The 21,149-nt window shown below is 45.7% G+C and overlaps 1 protein-coding gene across 6 annotated transcripts in view; it reads right to left on the bottom strand.

Annotated features, from left to right (window-relative positions):
* Nucleotides 1–21,149, bottom strand: part of PDZK1 (PDZ domain containing 1) — a 47,668-nt gene that overhangs the window by 9,279 nt on the left and 17,240 nt on the right. For 3 of the 6 annotated variants that reach the window (XM_063815213.1, XM_016941577.4, XM_063815226.1), the window contains exons 2-5: nt 7,565–7,776; nt 6,223–6,472; nt 2,239–2,375; nt 664–859 (exon numbers count right to left, since the gene is read on the bottom strand). In XM_063815213.1, the coding sequence (XP_063671283.1) occupies nt 664–859; nt 2,239–2,375; nt 6,223–6,472; nt 7,565–7,774 (793 nt within the window). In that variant the 5' untranslated portion in view covers nt 7,775–7,776. Of the gene's footprint in view, nt 1–663; nt 860–2,238; nt 2,376–6,222; nt 6,473–7,564; nt 7,777–12,429; nt 12,573–12,629; nt 13,272–21,149 lie in introns of those variants that run through there. The other 3 variants (XM_063815217.1, XM_063815222.1, XM_063815231.1) reach the window with 3 other exon arrangements.

Raw genomic sequence — 21,149 nt, 5'->3', positions numbered from 1 at the left:
GGATGTTTTTACAAAACACAAACCAAATTAATATTTGATAAATTAATGTAAACAGAGAGTGAAAAGAAAATAACAACTTATGGGCGAATAGCAGTTTATACGGCCTGAACTCATGTTCTTTTATGTATTTACCTTCCCTGAAAGAACCTAGTGTTCTTCCTATTGAGTTGCAAGGAAGGAGGACTCCTGGTTCTGAGTCCCAAATCCTCACCCACACCTCGGCCTCAGGTCCAGCGGTGTGCTATACTGGCTCACACCGGCTCACAAAAGCCAATTCTGTGCAACACTTCATTGTGTTCAGTGACATCGTGTTAGTAAGTTGAAATTGGACATGGGAGGAGTATTTACATCACAAAATACTACCAATTTGGTACCAAAAACAAACGCTACCAATTTGGATTTCCCCCCACCCCCGCCCCAGAGAGCTAACTTACCAGGATGCCGTTGCCCAGATCCCAAATTCTGCCTTATCATAATGCTATGGAAACTTTTGATGCCCAACATCAGACCCTCATGTGACATAGACGCTGACCCAGCTGTGCCTTCTATGCTATGCCGCTCATGCATCTGGCTGGGAGTTGGGAACCTAATGGAACTCTGGAGTCAGACTGGGATGAGGAATTTGTTGGTTACACTGCCAAGTTTCCTGCTCTTGTACCTTACCTTTCTGTTCTGAGCCTGCCCTCAGATAGAAACCATAGCCATTGCTTCCTTTCTTCATCTCCACAATTCGGGGCTGGTGGGGTAACAGTTTCAAACTGGCTGTTTCTCTTTTGAATTGTATCTTCTGCTCAACATGACGCTTGTCAGTTTCTTTGTCCACCAGCAGGAACATGACACGGCTTCCTGACTTCTTCACCTGTAACAACACACACAGATGAGGAATGACATCAACCCCCAAGAACAATGCTGGGGAATAAGAAAGTTTCTGTATAAAGGCACACAGTCTCTAGGTTCAACAAAAGATAGGGGATGAAAGGCCTGAGTTTAAGCTGTTACACTATGCCCTACCAGCTAACTGATATGTATTTATCGCCTTTTTTTTTTTTTTTTTGAGATGGAGTGTCACTCTTTCGCCCAGGCTGGAGTGCAGTGGCACTATCTCAGCTCACTGCAAGCTCTGCCTCCCGGGTTCACGCCATTCTCCTGCCTCAGCCTCCCGAGTACCTGGGACTACAGGCGCCCGCCACCACACCTGGCTAATTTTTTTTTTTTTTTGTATTTTTAGTAGAGACGGTGTTTCACCGTGTTAGCCAGGATGGTCTCGATCTCCTGACCTCGTGATCCACCCGCCTCGGCCTCCCAAAGTGCTGGGATTACAGGCGTGAGCCACCGTGCCCGGCCTCTATCTCCACTTCTATAGTTGTTTTCCCTTATTTAAGTATGACCTACCCACATAGGTGCTAACTGAGCCCAAGTAGGAGCTGGAATTCAGAAAACCCATAAAGGTACCTAGATAAAAGCTAGAAAGGGAGTTTGGAAAAGAAAAGAAAGTAAGGGTCCACATCAAAAAATCATTCTACAAAGAGAAGGTTGGTCAATTTTTAAGGTTCCATATGACCTCAAAGGAAAATCTCAGTTATCTCCCACTTCCTATTAAAGCATTTCAGTATTAACGGCTCAACAGTGAACTTATTGTAAATTCAGAGGGCGCAGTGGCACACGCCCATAATCCCAGCACTTTGGGAGGCCAAGGCGGGCAGATCACTTGAGCTCAGGAGTTCAAGACCAGCCTGGCCAACATAGTGAGACCCTATCTCTACAAAAAAAAAAAAAACACACACACACACATAAAAATTAGCCAGGTGCGGTGGTGCACACCTGTAGTCCCAGCTACTCAGGAAGCTGAGGTAGAAGAATCATCTGAGCCCAGGAGGCCGAGACTGCAATGAGCCAAGATTGTGCCACTACACTCCAGCCTGGGTAACAGAGTGAGACCCTGTCTCAATCAAACAGTTCAGAGGGGGCTCCCAATCAGATACAAACAAGATCCAAAAGGTAAAGTTAATAATTTTGTAGACCTCATGTGAAACTAGGGAAGGCTTTATTCCAAAACCCTATATTAACACTGCTTATACCACTAGTGTGAGTCTGTTCACCCTTAATATGAAGGGGCAACTCAACTGGATATTTTTTCCATCATAAACTCATGCTGTCCCCTACCACCCCTGTCTTCCTGTCACCTCCAATGAGAATAGAGTGGAAGATAGGGTAAGAAAAGTACCCTTTGGGGCATACCTTTTCAACCACTTCCTCATGGCTGGCATCCTCTACATTCTCTCCATTCACTTCAATCAAGTGATCATCAGCCAGAACTCCAGCTTTCATAGCCACACCTTGAGGTGTAATATCAGTCATGTACACCCCCTTTTTACCTGGAAGAGAGTAGGGGTAAACTCCATGTGGAGACACAAGTGACTCCCTCTTGGATGGTAATCTGTGATGTTGACTTCTGATTAGCCCCAGTCCTGTGATTGCCTCCAGATTCCTACTTCATTTACTGTCCCTAGTCTAAGAACATGTCAACCTTAATGTTGTCACACAAATTATAGGCTATGATGCACTATAGCATTCTTGGCTATTGCGGAGGGCTGCCTTCGATTGTCTTGCTGGAGCACATATACCCTTTCCCTATGGTATATCAGCCTTGGGTCTGGGGAGTAACACAGAGATCTACATGTTTTGTGGCTGTCCAAGACCATGCTTCTGTTCGTAAGTTCCCCTGATAAATTCCAATGTACCAACAAACTGGATTTGCCTGGCTTGTCCTTTGGTTTCTCAGCTCCTTTGGCCTTTGAGGGACTGCTTTGCATACACCACCCTTTCACAGAACACTCCATTGCAAAGAAAAACTCGAAATCCAATGGTAAAGACTTTTCTCCCAATAATGTGAAACAAACTTCCGATTTTAGAGCTAACTCGGCCTTTGGCTTCTGATCTAAAATCACAGTTATAGCTCCTGGCACTGAACTTGACACAGCCTTTACTCAGTGGGTATTTGCTGATTTGAATAGAATTTCTGAGGTCAGCTAAATGCAAAGATGGAATCTTGGGTGGCCTTGGCCCCTTGAACCAGAAAGCGCTAAAACATGCCCACACTGCATTATTGTGTCATACGCCCTTTCTTTGCATTTGTAGAATCAGAAAGCATCTTTACCATTCTCTCCTCTTCAGTTTGTACTATTATATTAGCCATCGTATGCTGTGGAGTCATCTCACCAATGTAGGCTAACAAGGACAGGCACAGGAGGGAGGGAAGAACCCAAATGCATTTAGGTGGTGAGATTTAGGTGCTACTTACAGAAATGCTGTCAATTCTTCAAAGATATTAATAGAGCAGTTCCCCCTTAACCATGGGGGATACATTCCAAGACCCCCAGTGGAGGCCTGAAACTTTAAGATAGTATACCGAACCCTATATGTTTTTTCCTGTGCTTACATACCTACGATAGAGTTTAACTTATAAATTAGGCACAGTAAGAGATTAACAATAACTGAGCTAATCTTAGCAACCTCAGCATACAGTATTTTTTCTTTCCTTATTAAATCGAGAACTTTTCACTTAATAGAAGCACTTTACAGCCTTTTTTTTTTTTTTTTTTTTTTTAACAGATGGAGTCTCGCTCTGTCACCTAGGCTGGAACGCAGGGCCGCAGTCTTGGCTCACAGCAACCTCTGCCTCCCCGGTTCAAGCGATTCTCCTGCCTCAGCCTCTCGAGTAGCTGGGACTACTGGCACCTGCCACCGCGCCTGGCTAATTTTTGTATTTTTAGTAGAGATGGGGTTTTGCCATGTTGGCCAGGCTTGTCTCGAACTCCTGACCTCAGGTAATCCACTCGCCTCGCACTCTCAAAGCGCTAGGATTACAGATATGAGCCACTGTGCCCGGCCACTTTACAGCTTCTCTTTGTCATATCTGAACTGCCAGCATCACTATCGTTGCATTTTTGGCTTTTTTTTTTTTTTTTTTGAGACGGAGTCTTGCTTTATCGCCCAGCCTGGAGTGCAGTGGCGCAATCTGAGCTCACTGCAACCTCCGCCTCCCGGGTTCACACCATTCTCCTGCCTCAGCCTCCTGAGTAGCTGGGACTACAGGCGCCCACCACCACACCCGGCTAATTTTTTGTATTTTTAGTAGAGACAGGGTTTCACCGTGTTAGCCAGGATGGTCTCGATCTCCTGACCTCATGATCCGCCCGCCTCGGCCTCCCAAAGTGCTGGGATTACAGGCGTGAGCCACTGCGCCCGGCCTGAGCTATTATTTTTTATTGATACATAACATTTGTACATATTTATAGGGTGTGTGTCATATTTTGATACCAAGAGCATATAATGAACAAATCAGGGTGTAATATTTAGGACATCCATCCTTGAACATTTATCATTTCTTTGTGTTGAGAATATTTCAAATCTTCTTACAGCTATTTTGAAATGTACAATACATTGTTGTTAACTACAGTCACCCCACTGTGCTATCAAACATTAGAACTTATTCCTTCTCTCTGTGGGTTTGTACCCATTAACCTAGCTTTCTTCATCCCCACCCTACCCCACACACATACCCTTCCCAGCTGCTGGTATCTCTCATTCTACTCTCTACCTCCATGAGATTCACCTTTTTTAGCTCCCACATATGAGAATATGTGATATTTTTCTTTCTGTGCTGGGCCATTATTAAGCAAAATAAGGATTATTTGAACACAGTACTTTAATACCGTGACAGTTGACCTGGTAACTGAGTAGTAAGTAGTAAGACTAACAGGCAGGTAAGCACATGCCACGTGGAGATGCTAGACAAACAGAGGATTCACGTCCAAGACGGGGCAGGACAGCACAAGATTTCATTACACTACTCATAATGGTTCACAATGCAAAAATTATGTATGGAATTTTCCATTTAATATTTTCAGACCACAGTTGCCTACAGGTAAGGTAACTGAAACTATGGAAAGCCAAACAGGATAAGGGGGGACTCTTGTATGTCAACCTAGGCAAGGGATCGCTTGCTACTGACTACATAAATCACTTGTAAGGAATGACAGTAACTTAAACTCTGCTTCCTTAAACACTCAGCATTTCTCCTGCTACCTTGTTATATATTTGTCATGAAGAGACCATTTTCCTCATAAAGCTAACCTAAACCATTCACCATGTGCATTAGCACACGAGTCAGATGAGTAGAATCTGAATTATGATTTTCTTTTTTTTACCACTTTACTGATAATAGGCTTCTAAGATGTGCCAAGCTTCCTTTGACTACGCACACCACTGTGTTTAATAACTGACAGACCTGAGAAATACCCCTTATCGTGAGTTTACATCTCTTGGTACAGGTTAAATAAGCCTTAGAAACTATTTTAAATTTACCACTGGTCTGCTGCTGTATCACTTGCCAAATCATGACCTACCACCAGTGCTTCTCCAGCCCCAGAAAGAACATAGGCAGAGGCAGTGTTCAAGAAGGAATCGACCAGCTAACACAGCTCCTCTGGTTCCAACCAATACCCCAGAGCCACGGTCAACTGAACACAGGTTAGTCTGCACCTCTGAAATTCTAGAAATAGAACTTCTGGTGCTTCCTGATGGTCAGGGTTTCTCAAATCACTATGTACTTCTTAGCCAGAGCTCAAAGATGCACCTCAGAACAGGTGGGGCTGAGCCGCAGCTGAGGATACTATCAAAATGTTACAGGAGGGTGGAAATTTTTGCGGTATTCTCAGCAAAGGTAACAGTGCCTGGCACATCAGCAGGTGCTCAAGAATTTGTTGAATAAATGAATGACTATCTGGGCACTCAGATAAAAAAAAAAGATACCAATCTTACTCAAAAATAGCTATTATGAAGAATCTCATTTTTCTTGCCTTTTATTCCTTATTCTCCCCTTCATTTTCACGCTAAGAGGGCTAGAAGCATCAACCCTCTGGCCCCCTGACCTCAAAGAGTCCTCAAGTGCCAGCCTGACAAACACTCAGGGACAGGAGTACCCAGTGCCCCCCACCCCCACTGCTGTCCAGTGTCCCTCCCCTATTGCACAACTGTGCAAGGCAAGGGAAAGGGCAGGGAGGGAGTGAGAGACGGAGGGAGGCAAGCTGTTGCAAGCTATCTATAGCAACTGAAAAGTCAGTCAAAGAAGAAAAGTCATTAACCAGTAGCATCTTTGTTCTGGAAGCCTGTTGTCTGTGCCCTGCCCCTGCCTCCCCCTGCTCCCCAAAAAATTCTCACCTTGGACAGTTTTCAGAGAGAAGCCATAGCTGCCTCCCTCCTTCACGAGATAGCAGAGCCGGGGCTGGGTCCAAGTTTGCACACCTCCATTCATCACAGGGGAAAGTATATTATCACTCAAACCTTGCTCCTTCTGACTTTGACCCAACTCTTTCAAGTCCACCCGTGTTTTCACTGCTTTCTCATAGGAATCCCCATCCAGAACTAGTAAAGTCACTGAATTCCCACTCTTTCTGACCAGATCCACAACCTAGGAGGGAAGAAGAAAAAGGTAACTTTAATAACCCTCTGCCAACTGCCAGAGGGAAATGCTGACCATCTGGCTCAATATCTGGCCCTGGAGATGCTGCTAGTTGACCCTTGACACCCAAGTAGAAGCAGGTAGTTCCTCAGCCACCTCCATCCCTGCCCTCCCGAGATCCAGGTGCAGATTAGGCTGAGCTTCTGGCACTGCTGGAATATAGAGTGTGGTTCAACTCCAGCCCAGAGGGTTCTTACAAGACTGGTCCTTTCTAGAGAGGAGCGCTGCCCTAGATTGTAACCATTCCTCCCGTGTGCATGGGGACAGCACAGTGTAAGGAAAAGACCATGCTTTTGGAGTCAGGCAGAATAGGGTAAGGCCAGACTCTCCCATATATCCTCAGCAGGAACATGTTAGCAAGCTAAGATATCTGTACTTAGCTTCCTAATCTGTGAAATTGTAACATATACCTTATGAGGTCATGATGAGGACTTAACAAGATAATGAATATAAAATTGCTGGCCGGGCGTGGTGGCTCATGCCTGTAATCACTGCACTTTGGGAGGCCGAAGCGGGCGGATCACGAGGTCAGGAGATCGAGACCATCCTGGCTAACACGGTGAAACCCCATCTCTACTAAAAATACAAAAAAAAAAAAAAAATTAGCCGGGTGTGGTGGCAGGTGCCTATAGTCCCAGCTACTTGGGAGGCTGAGGCAGGAGAATGGCATGAACCCGGGAGGTAGAGCTTGCAGTGAACCGAGATCGCACCACTGCACTCTAGCCTGGGTGAAAGAGCGAAACTCCATCTCAAAAAAAAAAAAAAAAAAAAAAAAAATACCTAGCACCATTTTAGGTATATAGCGAACATGCAATTCATGTTAGACCTGATGCTATTCAAATCCAAGAGTAATGTGTACAGTTCTTGGTTCCTCATAGGGGACTTGATTGGCCAACACAAGGTACAGCAATAAAGGTGTCCTGCCTTGCCAGTGGCAGCCAGGAAAGAACCAAACTCTACCAACCCCCAAAATTATAATCAGCAGAGAAGATGTGGGGGCTGAAGAGATCCTGGAAGAAAAGCCCCAAATGTCTCATTCACCTGCATATGTTCTTCTTTGTCCACAAAGACACCATTGATCCTAAGAACTCTGTCTCCATCTTGAAGGCCAGCCTTCTCTGCTGGGCTACACTTTTCAACCACCCGGACCAGGTGGCCCTCGGTGTCCTTCTCAATTCGCAGGAAGAAGCCATAGTTTTGCCCTTCTTGCTTGGACAGTTTACATTCTCGGGGGTTGAAGGTGGAGGTCATTTCTGTGATGAAAAAAATAAATTAATAAAACCATGGAAAAGAGAATCTAATTGGAGTGAGAACCCCATCCTCCATCTCCTATAATTCTGTTCTTCCAATCACCAAATCTAGACTGCTTGGGTAGTAATGCTGGGGGCACAGGAGGACACCTTCCAGAACTTGCTAATGATATCCAAATCTGTTTCCCCAAGGACAACCTTTTTACTAGAGTTTCAGACCCACATATTTTTTACTGAGTACTGGACACAGATGCTTCCATTTCATTATCTCCAACCAAACTCCTCTTTGTCCTCTGACCTAAAGAAATTAAGTCCAAATACATGACGCAAAAAATTTATGACAAGCCCACTCTCATTCAAACATTTGAAGAGCTTTTCAAGTTCAAGGAATCGAGGCTAAATCTGTAGACAAGATGGACCCATACCTTGCCTCTTCTATTGGGGAACATTATTACATTCCTATAACCACACGTGGTGAGTGTCATGCTGGGGAAGAATGCAGTGATAAGGGGGAAAATAACAAAGGGTCTTGGGAATAGGGAGCGGGATGGGAAGAACAAAGAACATTTCCTGAAGGAATGACACTTCCAAGAACTGAAGGATTAGTAGAAGCTTGGTGAGGTAGGACAGGACAAGGAAGAGCTTAAACCATTAAAAAAGGCAGGCACAGTGGCTCACCCCTGTATTCCCAGCACTTTGGGAGGCCGAGGCGGGCAGATCACAAGGTCAGGAGTTTGAGACCAGCCTGGCCAATATGGTGAAACCCCAGCTCTACTAAAATTACAAAAATTAGCCAGGCGTGGTGGCAGCCACCTGTTGTCCCAGCTATTCGGGAGGCTGAGGCAGGATAATTGCTTTAACCTGGGAGGTGGAGATTGCAGTGAGCCGAGATCACACTGCTGCACTCCAGCCTGGGCAATAGAGTGAGACTCTGCCTCAAAAAAAAAGGACACCAGGCCTTAGAGCTGGTCCAATATGTTGGAGATGCACTAGAAAAGGCTGTTCTGGCCCCTGAAGTCTCTAGCCACAGCAGAAAAGAGATGCTCGATAGAAAAGGGATTCCAGTGGCTAGGTTGGGGCTCTCCCTCCCAGACGCTTTGTCACCCAGGCTGCAGTGCAGTGGCGCAATCGCAGCTCACTGCAGCCTCGAATTCCTGGGCTTAGGCGATCCTCCCACCTCAGCCTCCTGAATAGCTGGAGCTACAGGCACATACCACTATGCCCTGCTAACTAATTTTTTTAGAGACAGTGTCTCGCTTTGTTGCCCAGGCTGGTCTCAAACTCCTGGGCTCAAGTGATCTTCATGCTTCAGGCTCCCAAAGTGCTGGAATTACAGAATGAGCCCCCATGCCTGGCCTGAAGCAGCTTCTATTTCCATTCATCCTGCCCCTCCTGTTGCCCCATTGCAGGGGCAAGGTCCTGAGCCATAGGAGGAAGACAGGACAAGTGTAAAACCGACAGCTAGGGCTCCGGCACACAGTTATCATTAAGGGTAAGACTTCTGCCAGTGCCCCGACACCTGCTGGCTGAAAGCTTTTTCTTTTATAGGAGAATAAGAACAGGGGCCAGAACAGCAAGAGGCTGATACAGAAGGCAGAAGGCTCACAACAGAGCACTGGAGTCTGCTCTTCACACCACCTGCAAGGCAAGCCCTCAAGTTCCTCTCATCACAGTTCCCTACCTACAAATCAGAATAAACCACCTATCCCTTCCCTCCTGGAGGGACAAGAACGGATGACCACACAGGATATGGGGGAGGGTGAAGAATAGGCCACAAAGTGCTCCAGGCACCCTAGAAGCCATGGCATGGTGATTGAAGATAGCCATCCCTGACCTTCATGCCCACAGAGACGTACAGTACAAATCGGACAGAGAGCCCCCAGCTGCCCAATACCAGGCCTCTCCTGCAGTCTCCGCAAAGTCTGAAGCCCCATGCCGCCAGTGGCACGAGTGACTAAGTAGCGAAGAAAGAAGCAAACAAATAGACTCCCCATCGAGCATTGAGGCAAGAAAACAGCAAAGCCACTCACCAGTGGTCAACACCAGCACCTTGGGAGAGCTAGGCAGCTCTGCCTTATCAAAAGCCATGACCAGCTGCCAGGAAAACACCACTCTGGGATGAAAGGAGAAAATATGGCATCACCAGAGTTGAGTCACATCCAGGCACCTGTTTGTGGCCCATTCCAGCTCCCTCACCTTTCACTCCTCTTTCTGCTGATCCCAACCTGCGAGCATCAGTTCAGTTTCAGCTTGAGTTCACATCTATGTCCAAGCTCACCTGTAGATCCCTACACCTTTCCATTTCATAGGGCCAAAAGACCCCAAAAGAAAAAAAATCAGAAAAGAAAGACGAGGTCTCAATGTACTTTACTGGGAGGATCAGACAGTAATTACATAAATGAATAGGATCATTTCAGATAATGATATTTGCTGTGAAGAGAATAAAACAATGTCAAACAAAACATGCAAAGCCCTCTTAAAGTTGGGAGTAATTATTGGAGAACCTCACTCAAATCCTACAAAATTTAAAATATGTCCTTATAATCAGGATAAGGCCAACAGATACTATGTTTTCATCAAGAGATGAGGCTGTTTGTGATCAGCATATGAATGCTCATTTCTAAGGCACTCACACCCAAGACTCAACAATCTCACGCCCTGCAGTGTCAACCACAAACTCTTAATCTCTTTGTTTGTAGGCCAAGGATAGAAAGTGAAACCTCCTCACTAGGAGAACCAGCCCTGTGTTTGGAGAGAGGGGAAGAGGCAAAGGTTTTCCTATGTCTCACTGGAGACCTGTGAGCCTGACATACAAAGAAACACAAATCACTGTTTCTTGGCAGAATCTCAAGTTGACTTTTTTGTTTGAAGTTTTCAAACAGCCAGATGGTAATCGCTCAGATCTGCATCTATGGCTTTGAAGGCTCAAGCATTCAAGGTCAGTTTCTTTTTTGTCTGGTTGAAGCCAGAAAATTAGAGCCACTTTATACCAATAGTGAAATGCTACCATACTGGTGGGGAAACAGCTACTGCTGCAAGCCCCCAACTGCCTTCTGCCACTGTGTACTCCCCACCACACAGCCATTAATGGATTAATGCTATGGCCATCGATCCGCATGTACCCAGGCCAAACTGATTAAATATTTAACGCCCCCAGCTGCACCAATGGGGAAAGCAGACCTAAACCTCAAAAGCCTGGTCTTACATGGGAACCTAAAACTATTTGTTTCCTTTGCCATCTTGCAGAAAGATGATTCATCTAGGAGCCAAGGGAGCTGGGCTCTGGTCCACCTCCAGGCCTTGTTCTGTCTAGTCCACATCCTGGTGTTACTCTGTCCCCTAATTCAGAGCTGGGGTATGTCTTTTTCGCAAGACTCTGTCATTGCTCCATGACAAGGATGCCTGGGACTCTGGAACACAGGGCCTAATTAGGAAGGATCTTTGTATTTAAGGAACACCACCCCTATTCTCAAGAGCCTTTATAGTTGAATAAAGTTAAGAAAAAGTTTTAGAACAAAAATAACTTGCCGGGTGCAGTGGCTCACACCTGTAATCCCAGCACTTTGGGAGGCCGAGGAGGGCGGATCATGAGGTCAAGAGATCTAGACCATCCTGGCCAACATGGTGAAACCCTGTCTCTACTAAAAATACAAAAATTAGCCGGGTGTGGTGGTGCATGCCTGTAGTCCCAGCTACTCAGGAGGTTGAGGCAGGAGAATCGCTTGAACCCAGGAGGTGGAGGTTACAGTGTGCTGAGATCGCGCCAGTACATTCCAGCCTGGGGACAGAGCAAGAATCTGTCTCAAAAAAAAGGAAAGAAAGAAAGAAAAATATCATTGTGAGCAGAGTATAAGTGAGGTAAGACCTACAATATGAAACAAATTAAGGAAACCTTCAAAAATTAGGCAGGACTTGATTTGAGCCTTAACAACATATGGATGACATTTCAACAAGTGCAGAAGAAGGACGAGACCATTTTAGACACCAAACAGTGTGGACACCATGTTATGAAAGTGGGAAAGTTTGCCAGGTGCAGTGGCTCACACCTGTAATCCCAACACTTTGGGAGGCAGAGGCAGAGGTGGGCAGATCACTTGAGGTCAGGAGCTCAAGACCAGCCTGGCCAACATGGCGAAACCCTGCCTCTACCAAAAAATACAAAAATTAGCCAGGCGTGGTGGTGGGCACCTGTAGTCCCAGCTATTGAGGAGGCTGAGGCAGGAGAATCACTTCAACCCAGGAAGCGGAGGTTGCAGTGAGCCGAGACAGTGCACTGAACTCCAGCCCGGGTGACAGAGTGAGACACTGTCGAAAGAGAGAAAGAGGAGAGAGAGAGAGAGAGAGAAAGAGGAGAGCAAGAGAGAGAGAAAGAAAGAGGGAAAGCTTGGGTGTGGTCAAGGAAGAGCTAAAACCCAATGTGGTTGAAGGACAGCCAAGAGAAGGGAAATCATGGGTGACAAATTAGACTATAAAGGCCTTTAATATCAGCCCAAGGGATCTGGCCTTAGCTTGGTGGAAAGGGGCACCACTCAAGGCTTTTAAGCAGAGGAATAACAGGATCAGAGTTGGGTTCCAAGAAGGGCAGGTAGGCTGGATTCAAGCAAAGACACACTGCAGAGAGGCCAGGTAAGAGGCTGTTGTCAAAATCCTACTCACACGTGATAAAGGGCCTGCCTGACCCACATAGCAGCCATCAGAATAGAATGAAGGTGACAGAGGTGGAGGAACTACAGAGAGGACTAAGTGACATTGTAGTAACTCTTCAGCCTTGTTCCCTCAGATTTCTCCATGCAGAGATGATCTCAGACAGAACAGCTGTGACAACACAGATGTCCAAAACACTTCTTTACACTCACCATGACAAGTGTCCAGGAGGAAAAACAGGTGTGCAGCACCCAGTGTCAGGGCCCACAGGCTCCTGCCACTCTTCCTAATGATGGCTTACTCCCCTGGCATGTAGTTATTTTGTTCTGGTTTCACTGTCATGAGGAAAGATCCCCTGTCGCAGAGTGGCAAATGCACAGTTAAGTCTTCTGAGGCCACAGCTCAATTCGAACACAACTGTGCTTTGGGCTCCTCTTAGTCCAGGGGTTGCAAGGACACTGTAGCTCTGTAGCCACTCACTTATCTGCCTGCTTCTCCGCAAGGGCCAGCTGTATACTTTCCCTGAACTGATAACCCTGGCTCAGTATTTTCTACTAACCAGCCTGGATAGCTTTCCTACTTCAAGCCCCGAACTCCCCTTCTATTATAGACTGATTTTTGCCCCCAACTTCCAATTCATACATTGAAGCCCTAATCCCCAATGTGACTATACTTGGAGACAGGAACTTTAAAGAAGTAACAAAGGTTAAATGAGGTCATAAGGGTGGGACCCTAATTCAACAGAACTGATGCCCTTATGAAAAGAGGAAGAGACATCAGAGAGGCACTTGCACAGAGAATAAAGCCATGTGAGGACACAGGGAGAAGACAGGAGAGGGGCCTCCGAGGACCCAAACCTGTTGACACCTTGGACTTCCAGCCTCTAGAACCGTGAGAAAATAAATGTTATTTAAGCCACACCTTCCGTGGTCTTCTATTACAGCAGCTTTAGCACCTTCTGAGGAATGCTGCCCACCCAGGCTGTGTGTTTGAAAGGGAATGTGTCAAAGGAAACTAATTCATGCTTTGATGACTGGCAGAAATGTGATGCCATTAAAAGATGGTGTAGTCATGAGGAATGAGATGGCAATGTCAGTTTGAGGTAGGTTTCAATTAGAGGACTTGACGGAACATCACCTAGAGCTCAGGAGATGCTGGACTAGAGTCGAGGTTTGGGACCATCTGCACAGCAGCACTACATGAAGCCCATCAATGAGATTACAAAAGGAGGGGAGCCAAGGATAAAGCCTTTGCAAAACCTGTATCTAAGTGATAGGAAAATGAAACAAAAAGGAGGCTGGACGCGGTGGCTCACACCTGTAATTCCAGTACTTTGGGAGGCCGAGGCGGGTAGATCATTTGAGGTCAGGAGTTCAAGACCAGCCTGGCCAACTGGTGAAGCCCCATCTCTTCTAAAAATACAAGAATTAGCCGGGCACGGAGGCACGTGCCTGTAAGCCCAGGTACTTGGGAGGCTGAGGCAGGAGAATCGCTTGAACCCGGGAGGCAGTGGTTGCGGTGAGCCGAGATCACACCACTGCACTCTAGTCTGGGCAACAGAGTGAGTGAGACAGAAAGGAGGGAAGGAAGGAAGGAAGGGAAAGAGAGAGAGAGAAAGAGAGAAAACAAAGAGGAAGCAAAAAGGAATAATCAGAAAACAAAATGCCAAAATTTTAGTGTCATCAAAACTAAAAGAAGAATTTTAAAATGGGATAGTTAACAATGCCAAATAATGCTAAGAGGTAGTAGAGAGAATGAAAACAGAAAATGCCACTGACATTCAGAAAATGGAAGTCTGGGCCTGATAAAACACTAAGAAGCAAGTGGATACCAAGTAACAGAAGCAACGAATATTGATATTTTATTTTTTGAGACAGAGTCTCGCTCTGTCACCCAGGCTGGAGTGCAGTGGTGCGATCTCAGCTCACTGCAACCTCTGCCTCCCAGATTCAAGCAAGTCTCCTGCTCAGCCTCCTGAGTAGTTGGGATTACAGGCACCCGCCACCATGCCCAGCTAATTTTTTTTTTTTTTTTTTTTTTTTTTTTTTTTTTTAGTAGAGACAGGATTTCACCATGTTGGTCAGGCTGGTCTCAAACTCCTGACCTTGTGGTCCGCCCACCTCAGCCTCCCAAAGTGCTGGGATTACAGGCATGAGCCACTGCACCCAGCCTGGATGTTTTTATTTTTAACATTAAGGAAACGATCAGCATGTTTCTGTATCAAGAGATGATATGGAGAACATGGAAACTGGGGTTAGCCTTGGTGAGAGGAAATACCTCTTCTCCGGGGGCAGAAGAGAAGTAGAAAAAAATATGATAAAGAAGAAAACAAGGTCACTTACCTCAGCCTCAATCTCTCCTACGAAGTAGCTGACAAAAATCAGGAACTTGGAGAATATGGAGCAAAAGTACCACAGAAAAATAATCTCTAGGGTCAAACAGGTAAATCAGCAAAGGTGGCCGAGAGGGGACGGAGGAAAAGCTGCTGCTTTTCATGAGAAGACAACTGCCTGAGGAAGAGGAGGCCAGCATGCCACCTTTCAATTTTCAAGAGACTCTGGAAACCTAGATTTACATAAAATGTCCCCATTTAAAAAAACTGACAGCTATTTCAAACTTAAAAGAAATTCTATGTAAACCAAAAGAGAATGGAGCCCCTGAGCTGGCGGTGAACTAAGACAGTGAACTAATGGCCACAGCATTAGTTCACTACAAAGAGTCAATGAATTGAATTAAAATGTCTAAGAAACAACTTAGGTTAAAATATATATATATAATAAACTTGCAGCAGCATGGGTTCCCATGGATTTTTCTTACAGTAATATACATCAAGAATAGAAAAGGAAAGTGGTAACTTTTACCCTAAGTTGGGACTAACATGTTTTTAAAACATAAGGGTAGGCCAGGCGCAGTGGCTCACACCTATAATCCCAGCACTTTGGGAGGCCGAGACGGGTGAATTACTTGAGGTCAGGAGTTCGAGACCAGCTTGGCCAACATGGTGAAACCTCATCTCTCCTAAAAACACAAAAAACATTAGCCAGGTGTGGTGGCAGGCACCTATAACCCCATATACTCCGGAGGCTGAGACAGGAGAATTGCTTGAACCCGGGAGGCGGAGGCTGCAGTGAGCCAAGATTGCACCACTGCACTCCAGCCTGGGCGACAGAACGAGACTCTGCCTCAAAAAATAAAAAATAAAGGCCAGGTACAGTGGTTCAGGCCTGTAATCCCAGCACTTTTGGAGGCCGAGGCAGGCGGATCACCTGAGGTCAGGAGTTTGAGACCAGCCTGGCCAACTTGGCGAAACCCTGTCTCTACTAAAAATACAAAAATTAGCCAGGCTTGGTGGTGGGCATCTGTAATCCCAGCTACTCAGGAGTCTGAGGCAGGAGAATCACTTGAACCCAGGAGGCAAAGGTTGCAGTGAGCTGAGATCACGCCATTACACTCCAGCCTGGGCAACGAGTGAAACTCCATCTCAAATTTAAAAAAAAATAAAATAAATTTTAAAATTAGCTGGGCGTGGTTGTGCGTGCCTGTAATCCCAGCTACTCAGGAGGCTGAGGCACAGGAATCACTTGAACCCGGGAGGCGGAGGTTGCAGTGAGCCAAGATTGTACCACTCACTCCAGCCTCGGCGACACAGCAAGACTCCATCTCAAACTAACAAGCCCATAAGGGTAGGATGTGAGGATTTCTAGATTTACAAGGAGCACAGAGCTGGAATGTCAGACTGTGGGGCCAACATGAATTGGCAGATAAGAGGAGCTAGGAGTTTGGGATTGGGAAGATGAAATGTTTCAGGGACTAGCTTAGCAGCATGAGTTGGGAAGAAAGAAGAAGGGACTGTGGAAGCAGTTTCAAAAGTTAGTGGGTTGACACAGGAAAAGTTATCTGAAAAGATCTTTAGAGCAGAATAGTTCCCCATGATGCAATTCTAAAGGAGCCAGATGTGTATACAAAAGGGAATCTGTATTTTTGTTTCCATCTTCCCCCAGGATCAATTCTGAGTAAGGTAGAGTAGAAAGAGCAAGGGTTTTAGAGCCAAACCTAGTTTTTAATCCTGGCTTCACCGCTTGTTAACTGTGAGAACATGGGCGAGTTCCTTAATTTTGAGCTGAAGATAGAATACCCCTAGAATAGGAAGCACATGTGGATGCCGTGAAGATGACTCACAGTAGAGCATGCAAGGCCTCTCAGCACAGTTTCTGGAGCATAGAAGTCCACTCCATCCAAGTTACTCTTTCCTGTCCTCTGATGAAAGGCCTGATGCAATGGGAATCCCATTTTCTGTGAGAACATTTGAAATTTTTCCTGATTTTCTTTTTGCAGAAGACAGGAAGAAATTACAGACTAAGAATGGGCAGGCACCTCAATGATCAGGCAAGGGATTCTCTATCTACTCAGTCCAGATCACTTCTGCGAAGCTAATTTTAGCTGCTGAAAAGTCAGGGCTGGAGATTTTGTTCCCCATGAAAGAAAGCTCAAATAATAAACTCTGGACTCAAAAGTATCCTGTAAGTCTAAAAGCCACGGAATTACAAAATAGAACCAAATGCTGTGTATCAAGGAGGTAAAAGAGTCCAGGGAGCTTTAACAGAATTTCAAGACTAAGCTGGCCAGAGAGTTCCACCGCCTGGAGTGGATGAGCTCTAACAGAAGTGAACATAGGGACCCAAGGAACAGACAGCAGTGGAGAAGATGGAGTGAGTGAAGCATTACCTTAGCTATAGATACCTGGCCCAGAGAGGGACCTTCATAGCCAAGGAGTAGCTAGTGAATAGGCTCACTCACCAGACAGCATCACTGAAATGCCAAAAGATCAGAGAGAGGGCATGGGATAAACAGCATTCTGCTTGGAGGGAGAAAGACAGAAGGGGGCTGTCACCAGCGATGGCCAGATGCAATGAAATACCATCAGGAAAGAAACAGCCCAGGTACTGTCATCTCTGCTCATCTTCCGAGGTCTGGGACTTAGAAGTGGCAGGATTATTCCATAAATATAGTCATCTACACCCGAACCCACCATCACCTTATCTAATAGTAACTAGGAATCAATTATGCAGTCAGTATCACACCACGAAGAAAACAGAGCCTCTCCCCACAAGGCACTTACATAACCAATACTCAATCCATGAAAACACTAAACACTAAAAACTTAGCAGGGGCTGGGCGCGGGGGCTCATGCCTGTAATCCCAGCAGTTTGGGAGGCTGAGACAGGAGGATCACCTGAGGTCAGCAGTTTGAGACCAGCCTGACCAATATGGTGAAACCCTGTCTCTACTAAAAATACAAAAATCAGCTGGGTGTGGTGGCACGCGCCTGTAGTCCCAGCTACTCGGGAGGCTGAGACAGGAGAATTGCTTGAACCCAGGAGGTGGAGGTTGCAGTGAGCCAAGATAGTACCACTGCACTCCAACCTGGGCAACAGAGCGAGACTCCATCTCAAAAAAAAAAAAACAAAAAAACACTTAGCAGGACTGCTGGTGAGGTATGTTTAACCCTAGTTACTCTGACTGTGGAAGGGTATCTGATTGTATAATCTAGTATGAAACCATAGAGTAAGTTACTTCTGTTTTGTTGAGGCATAAGGAAAAGAAAGGGCAGGGTCTCTCCGGCAACATTAAACCTAGACATTACTTGCTTTCCACTGAACTCCATGCTTGCCTATAAAACACTCTGAACTTTAGCAAGAAAAAAGCCACATTCTCAGGACGCTTGACCACAGTGTGCACTTTGAGGAATGCTGTTCTTGCAGCACTTGTGTGCATCTGTGTAACAAGAAAGAAGAAAACAAACCCACTAGACTTGTGTTAGGAAAATACAGTCGGTGGAGACTGTGCAACGTTAAGTCAGCAACTATAGACAGGCTGAGAATTCCCTACAGGCATCAGCCCTGACTCCAAGGCTTCATGCCTCACACCAGCCATGGCTGGCCTCCTTCAGAGCCTGCCACAGAGCCTTGGCACATGCTGTTCCTTCCAACAGCTTAAGCAAAAAAATCCTGCTGTATCTGAGCTGCTACTGACAGATGTTTCTAGCAAGGAAGAGATAAAGACAACTCAATTTCACCCTTCTTCAAATATATTTTACCTAGAACAGATCCTATATTTTTATGCAGATCATATTTAAGGCTGCCTGGATTTCTCCTCTGAAAAGCAAAGCATATGGAAATTCAAATACTCAAGTATATTTACTTTAAATAATTAATATCAAAAATAGAAGGAGAAGCAAGGTTCTAAAATATGTATTTGCCTAGTGTACTTTCCCATTGTGATAGTTACTGTTTGGTCTTAGCCAGGGATAAATTTCAAATATGAGAAATCAATGAAATCCATTCCATTGAGAATTATCTGGAGAAGAGTGATCACAGACCCACTGAGTAGTTTTTATTTCTCATTTATGATCAAGAATGGAATCTACTTATCCCAAAGTTCATTTGGCCTGCTGATACTAAGTACCTTCCCTACCTCCAGCCACCATAAACAATACTTTGTCCTATATGGCAAGACTCTGGGCTGGAGTTCAAGGCCTTTCACAGTTTGATTGCTTATCTAAGAGTTCTATGAGTTGGGAGAGGGATAGAGCCAATATTGTGTGGAAACAGAGGCACCCACAGAGAGAGGACACCCTCATGCTGCTGATAGACAGCTCAACTGCCTTAAGTGCCAGCTGAGACAAGTGCTTTCCCCAAATCGACATTTTGTGACTTTTTGAACTTGCATTTCTACCCCCCTCACTTTTTTTTTGGTATGTTTAAACTACTACAAGAGTCCTGCCTCGAGACAAACTTTCTGACCCTGGTTTTATTATACTACCGTCTCAAAAAAATAATAATAATAATAATTCAAGAAAAAGAAGCTCGGCCGGGTGCAGTGGCTCACGCCTGTAATCCCAGCACTTTGGGAGGCCAAGGCAGGCGGATCACGAGGTCAGGAGATCGAGACCATCCTGGCTAACACAGTGAAACCCCATCTCTACTAGAAATACAAAAAATTAGCTGGGCGTGGTGGCGGACGCCTGTAGTCCAAGCTACTCGGGAGGCTGAGGTAGGGGAATGGTGTGAACCCAAGAGGTGGAGCTTGCAGTGAGCCGAGATCGTGCCACTGCACTCCAGCCTGGGCAACAGAGCAAGACTCCGTCTCAAAAAAAAAAGAAGTTCAAGCTTCTTGCTCAGGCACTGAGGCTCAGCATAATCCAGCCCTACCTCAGGCCCCCAGCTCCTCAGCAAGCCCCAATTGGTCTATGCATGGTCACCCACACGAGCCTGCCCTTTGCTCATGCCCCATGCTCTGCCTGGAATCCCTTCCCCACTTCTGACTACTTACTCATAGTACGTGCTAAGTAAACATTTGTTCCAAGTGAACGAATTTAAGACCTACCATTTTCAAGGCTCAGTTCAAATTTTAGATTATATACGAATCCTTCCATGACCACCACAGTCTGAAGGTATCATTTCATCTTCTGAATTTCAGTTATCGCTCATGTACTTAACAAGTTCTATGTAATACCTACTGCGAGGCAGGTATCAGGGCTCAACCCAGAATAGCTACCGTCCTGCCCTGAAAGAACCTGGAGTCCAGTGGGGAGAGTTATGAAGTTTAACTGCTGAACAACGTTGTGGGTGCTGGAATATTTAAATACAAAAGCTTTCTAATTGTTATATATATTTATTGAGCTCCCTACTAGGATTAGGAACCAGCCTAGGTACTTTTTATGGGTTCTGATTCAATCCTGATGGGCCATTTTACAAGGAAAAAGAAAAGAGACTCTGAAAAGTTAACTTGGTTTCCCCTGACTATTTGGATAAGCAGAGTCTGGATTCAAACCCAGTTGAGTCTGGATTCCTTCCACCATCTACCCTGCCTCCCAGGCCTGAGGTGTAGAATGTATTCTGGAAATACAAGTAGTCAGACTAGGAAGAGGAAGTCATCCCAGGCAGAAGGAACAGCAGGAGATGCATTCCCAGAATGGTGAATGGTTCAGAAAGATCAGAGCACAGTTATATGTTGAAAAAAAGAAGTAGGTTAGACTGTGAGCACTGGACTCAGTCCAGTGGACTATAGAGGAGCTTCAGGATCCATGTCGTGTGTCCCCAGCAAGATAAGCCTTTTTTTTTGGCCGGGAGGGATGGAATCTTGCTCTTGTGGTCCAGGCTAGAGTGCAGTGGTGCGATCTCGGCTCACTGCAACCTCTGCCACCTGGATTCAAGCAATTCTTCTGCCTCAGCCTCCTGAGAAGCTGGGATTGCAGGCACCCGCCACCACGCCCAGCTACTTTTTGTATTTTTAGTAGAGATGGGGTTTCACTATGTTGGCCAGGCTGGTCTCAAACTCCTGACCTTAAGTGATCCACCCTCCTCAGCCTCCCAAAGTGCTGGGATTACAGGCGTGAGCCATCATGCCCAGCCAAGATAAGCTTTCTTAAGAGCAGGCACCACAGCCCCTTTCTGTATTCTCACACCATCAAGTATGTATTCAATACAACTGGTGGAAAGTCCACGGGCTTTTCTGGATCATTTAGTTTCATGTCCCCATTGGGACCCCATGGTTCTACGCAGCTTTATGAATGCCGACTATCTGTGCCTCCAACCAGGCTTGGCACCTCAGAAACCAGTGACCACCTCAGACCAAAAGCAAACCTTCTCTAGTTGCCACCAAGTGGGCTAGGGCTATCTTTTCTACTTTCCAAAACTCCTGCCATTCCCTGGGTTCCTTCATTTCCGGGG

Source organism: Pan troglodytes, chromosome 1 (genome assembly GCF_028858775.2).
Source record: "Pan troglodytes isolate AG18354 chromosome 1, NHGRI_mPanTro3-v2.0_pri, whole genome shotgun sequence".
Classification (NCBI taxonomy): Eukaryota; Metazoa; Chordata; class Mammalia; order Primates; family Hominidae; genus Pan; species Pan troglodytes.
This window is presented reverse-complemented; position numbering and strand designations above follow the sequence as displayed.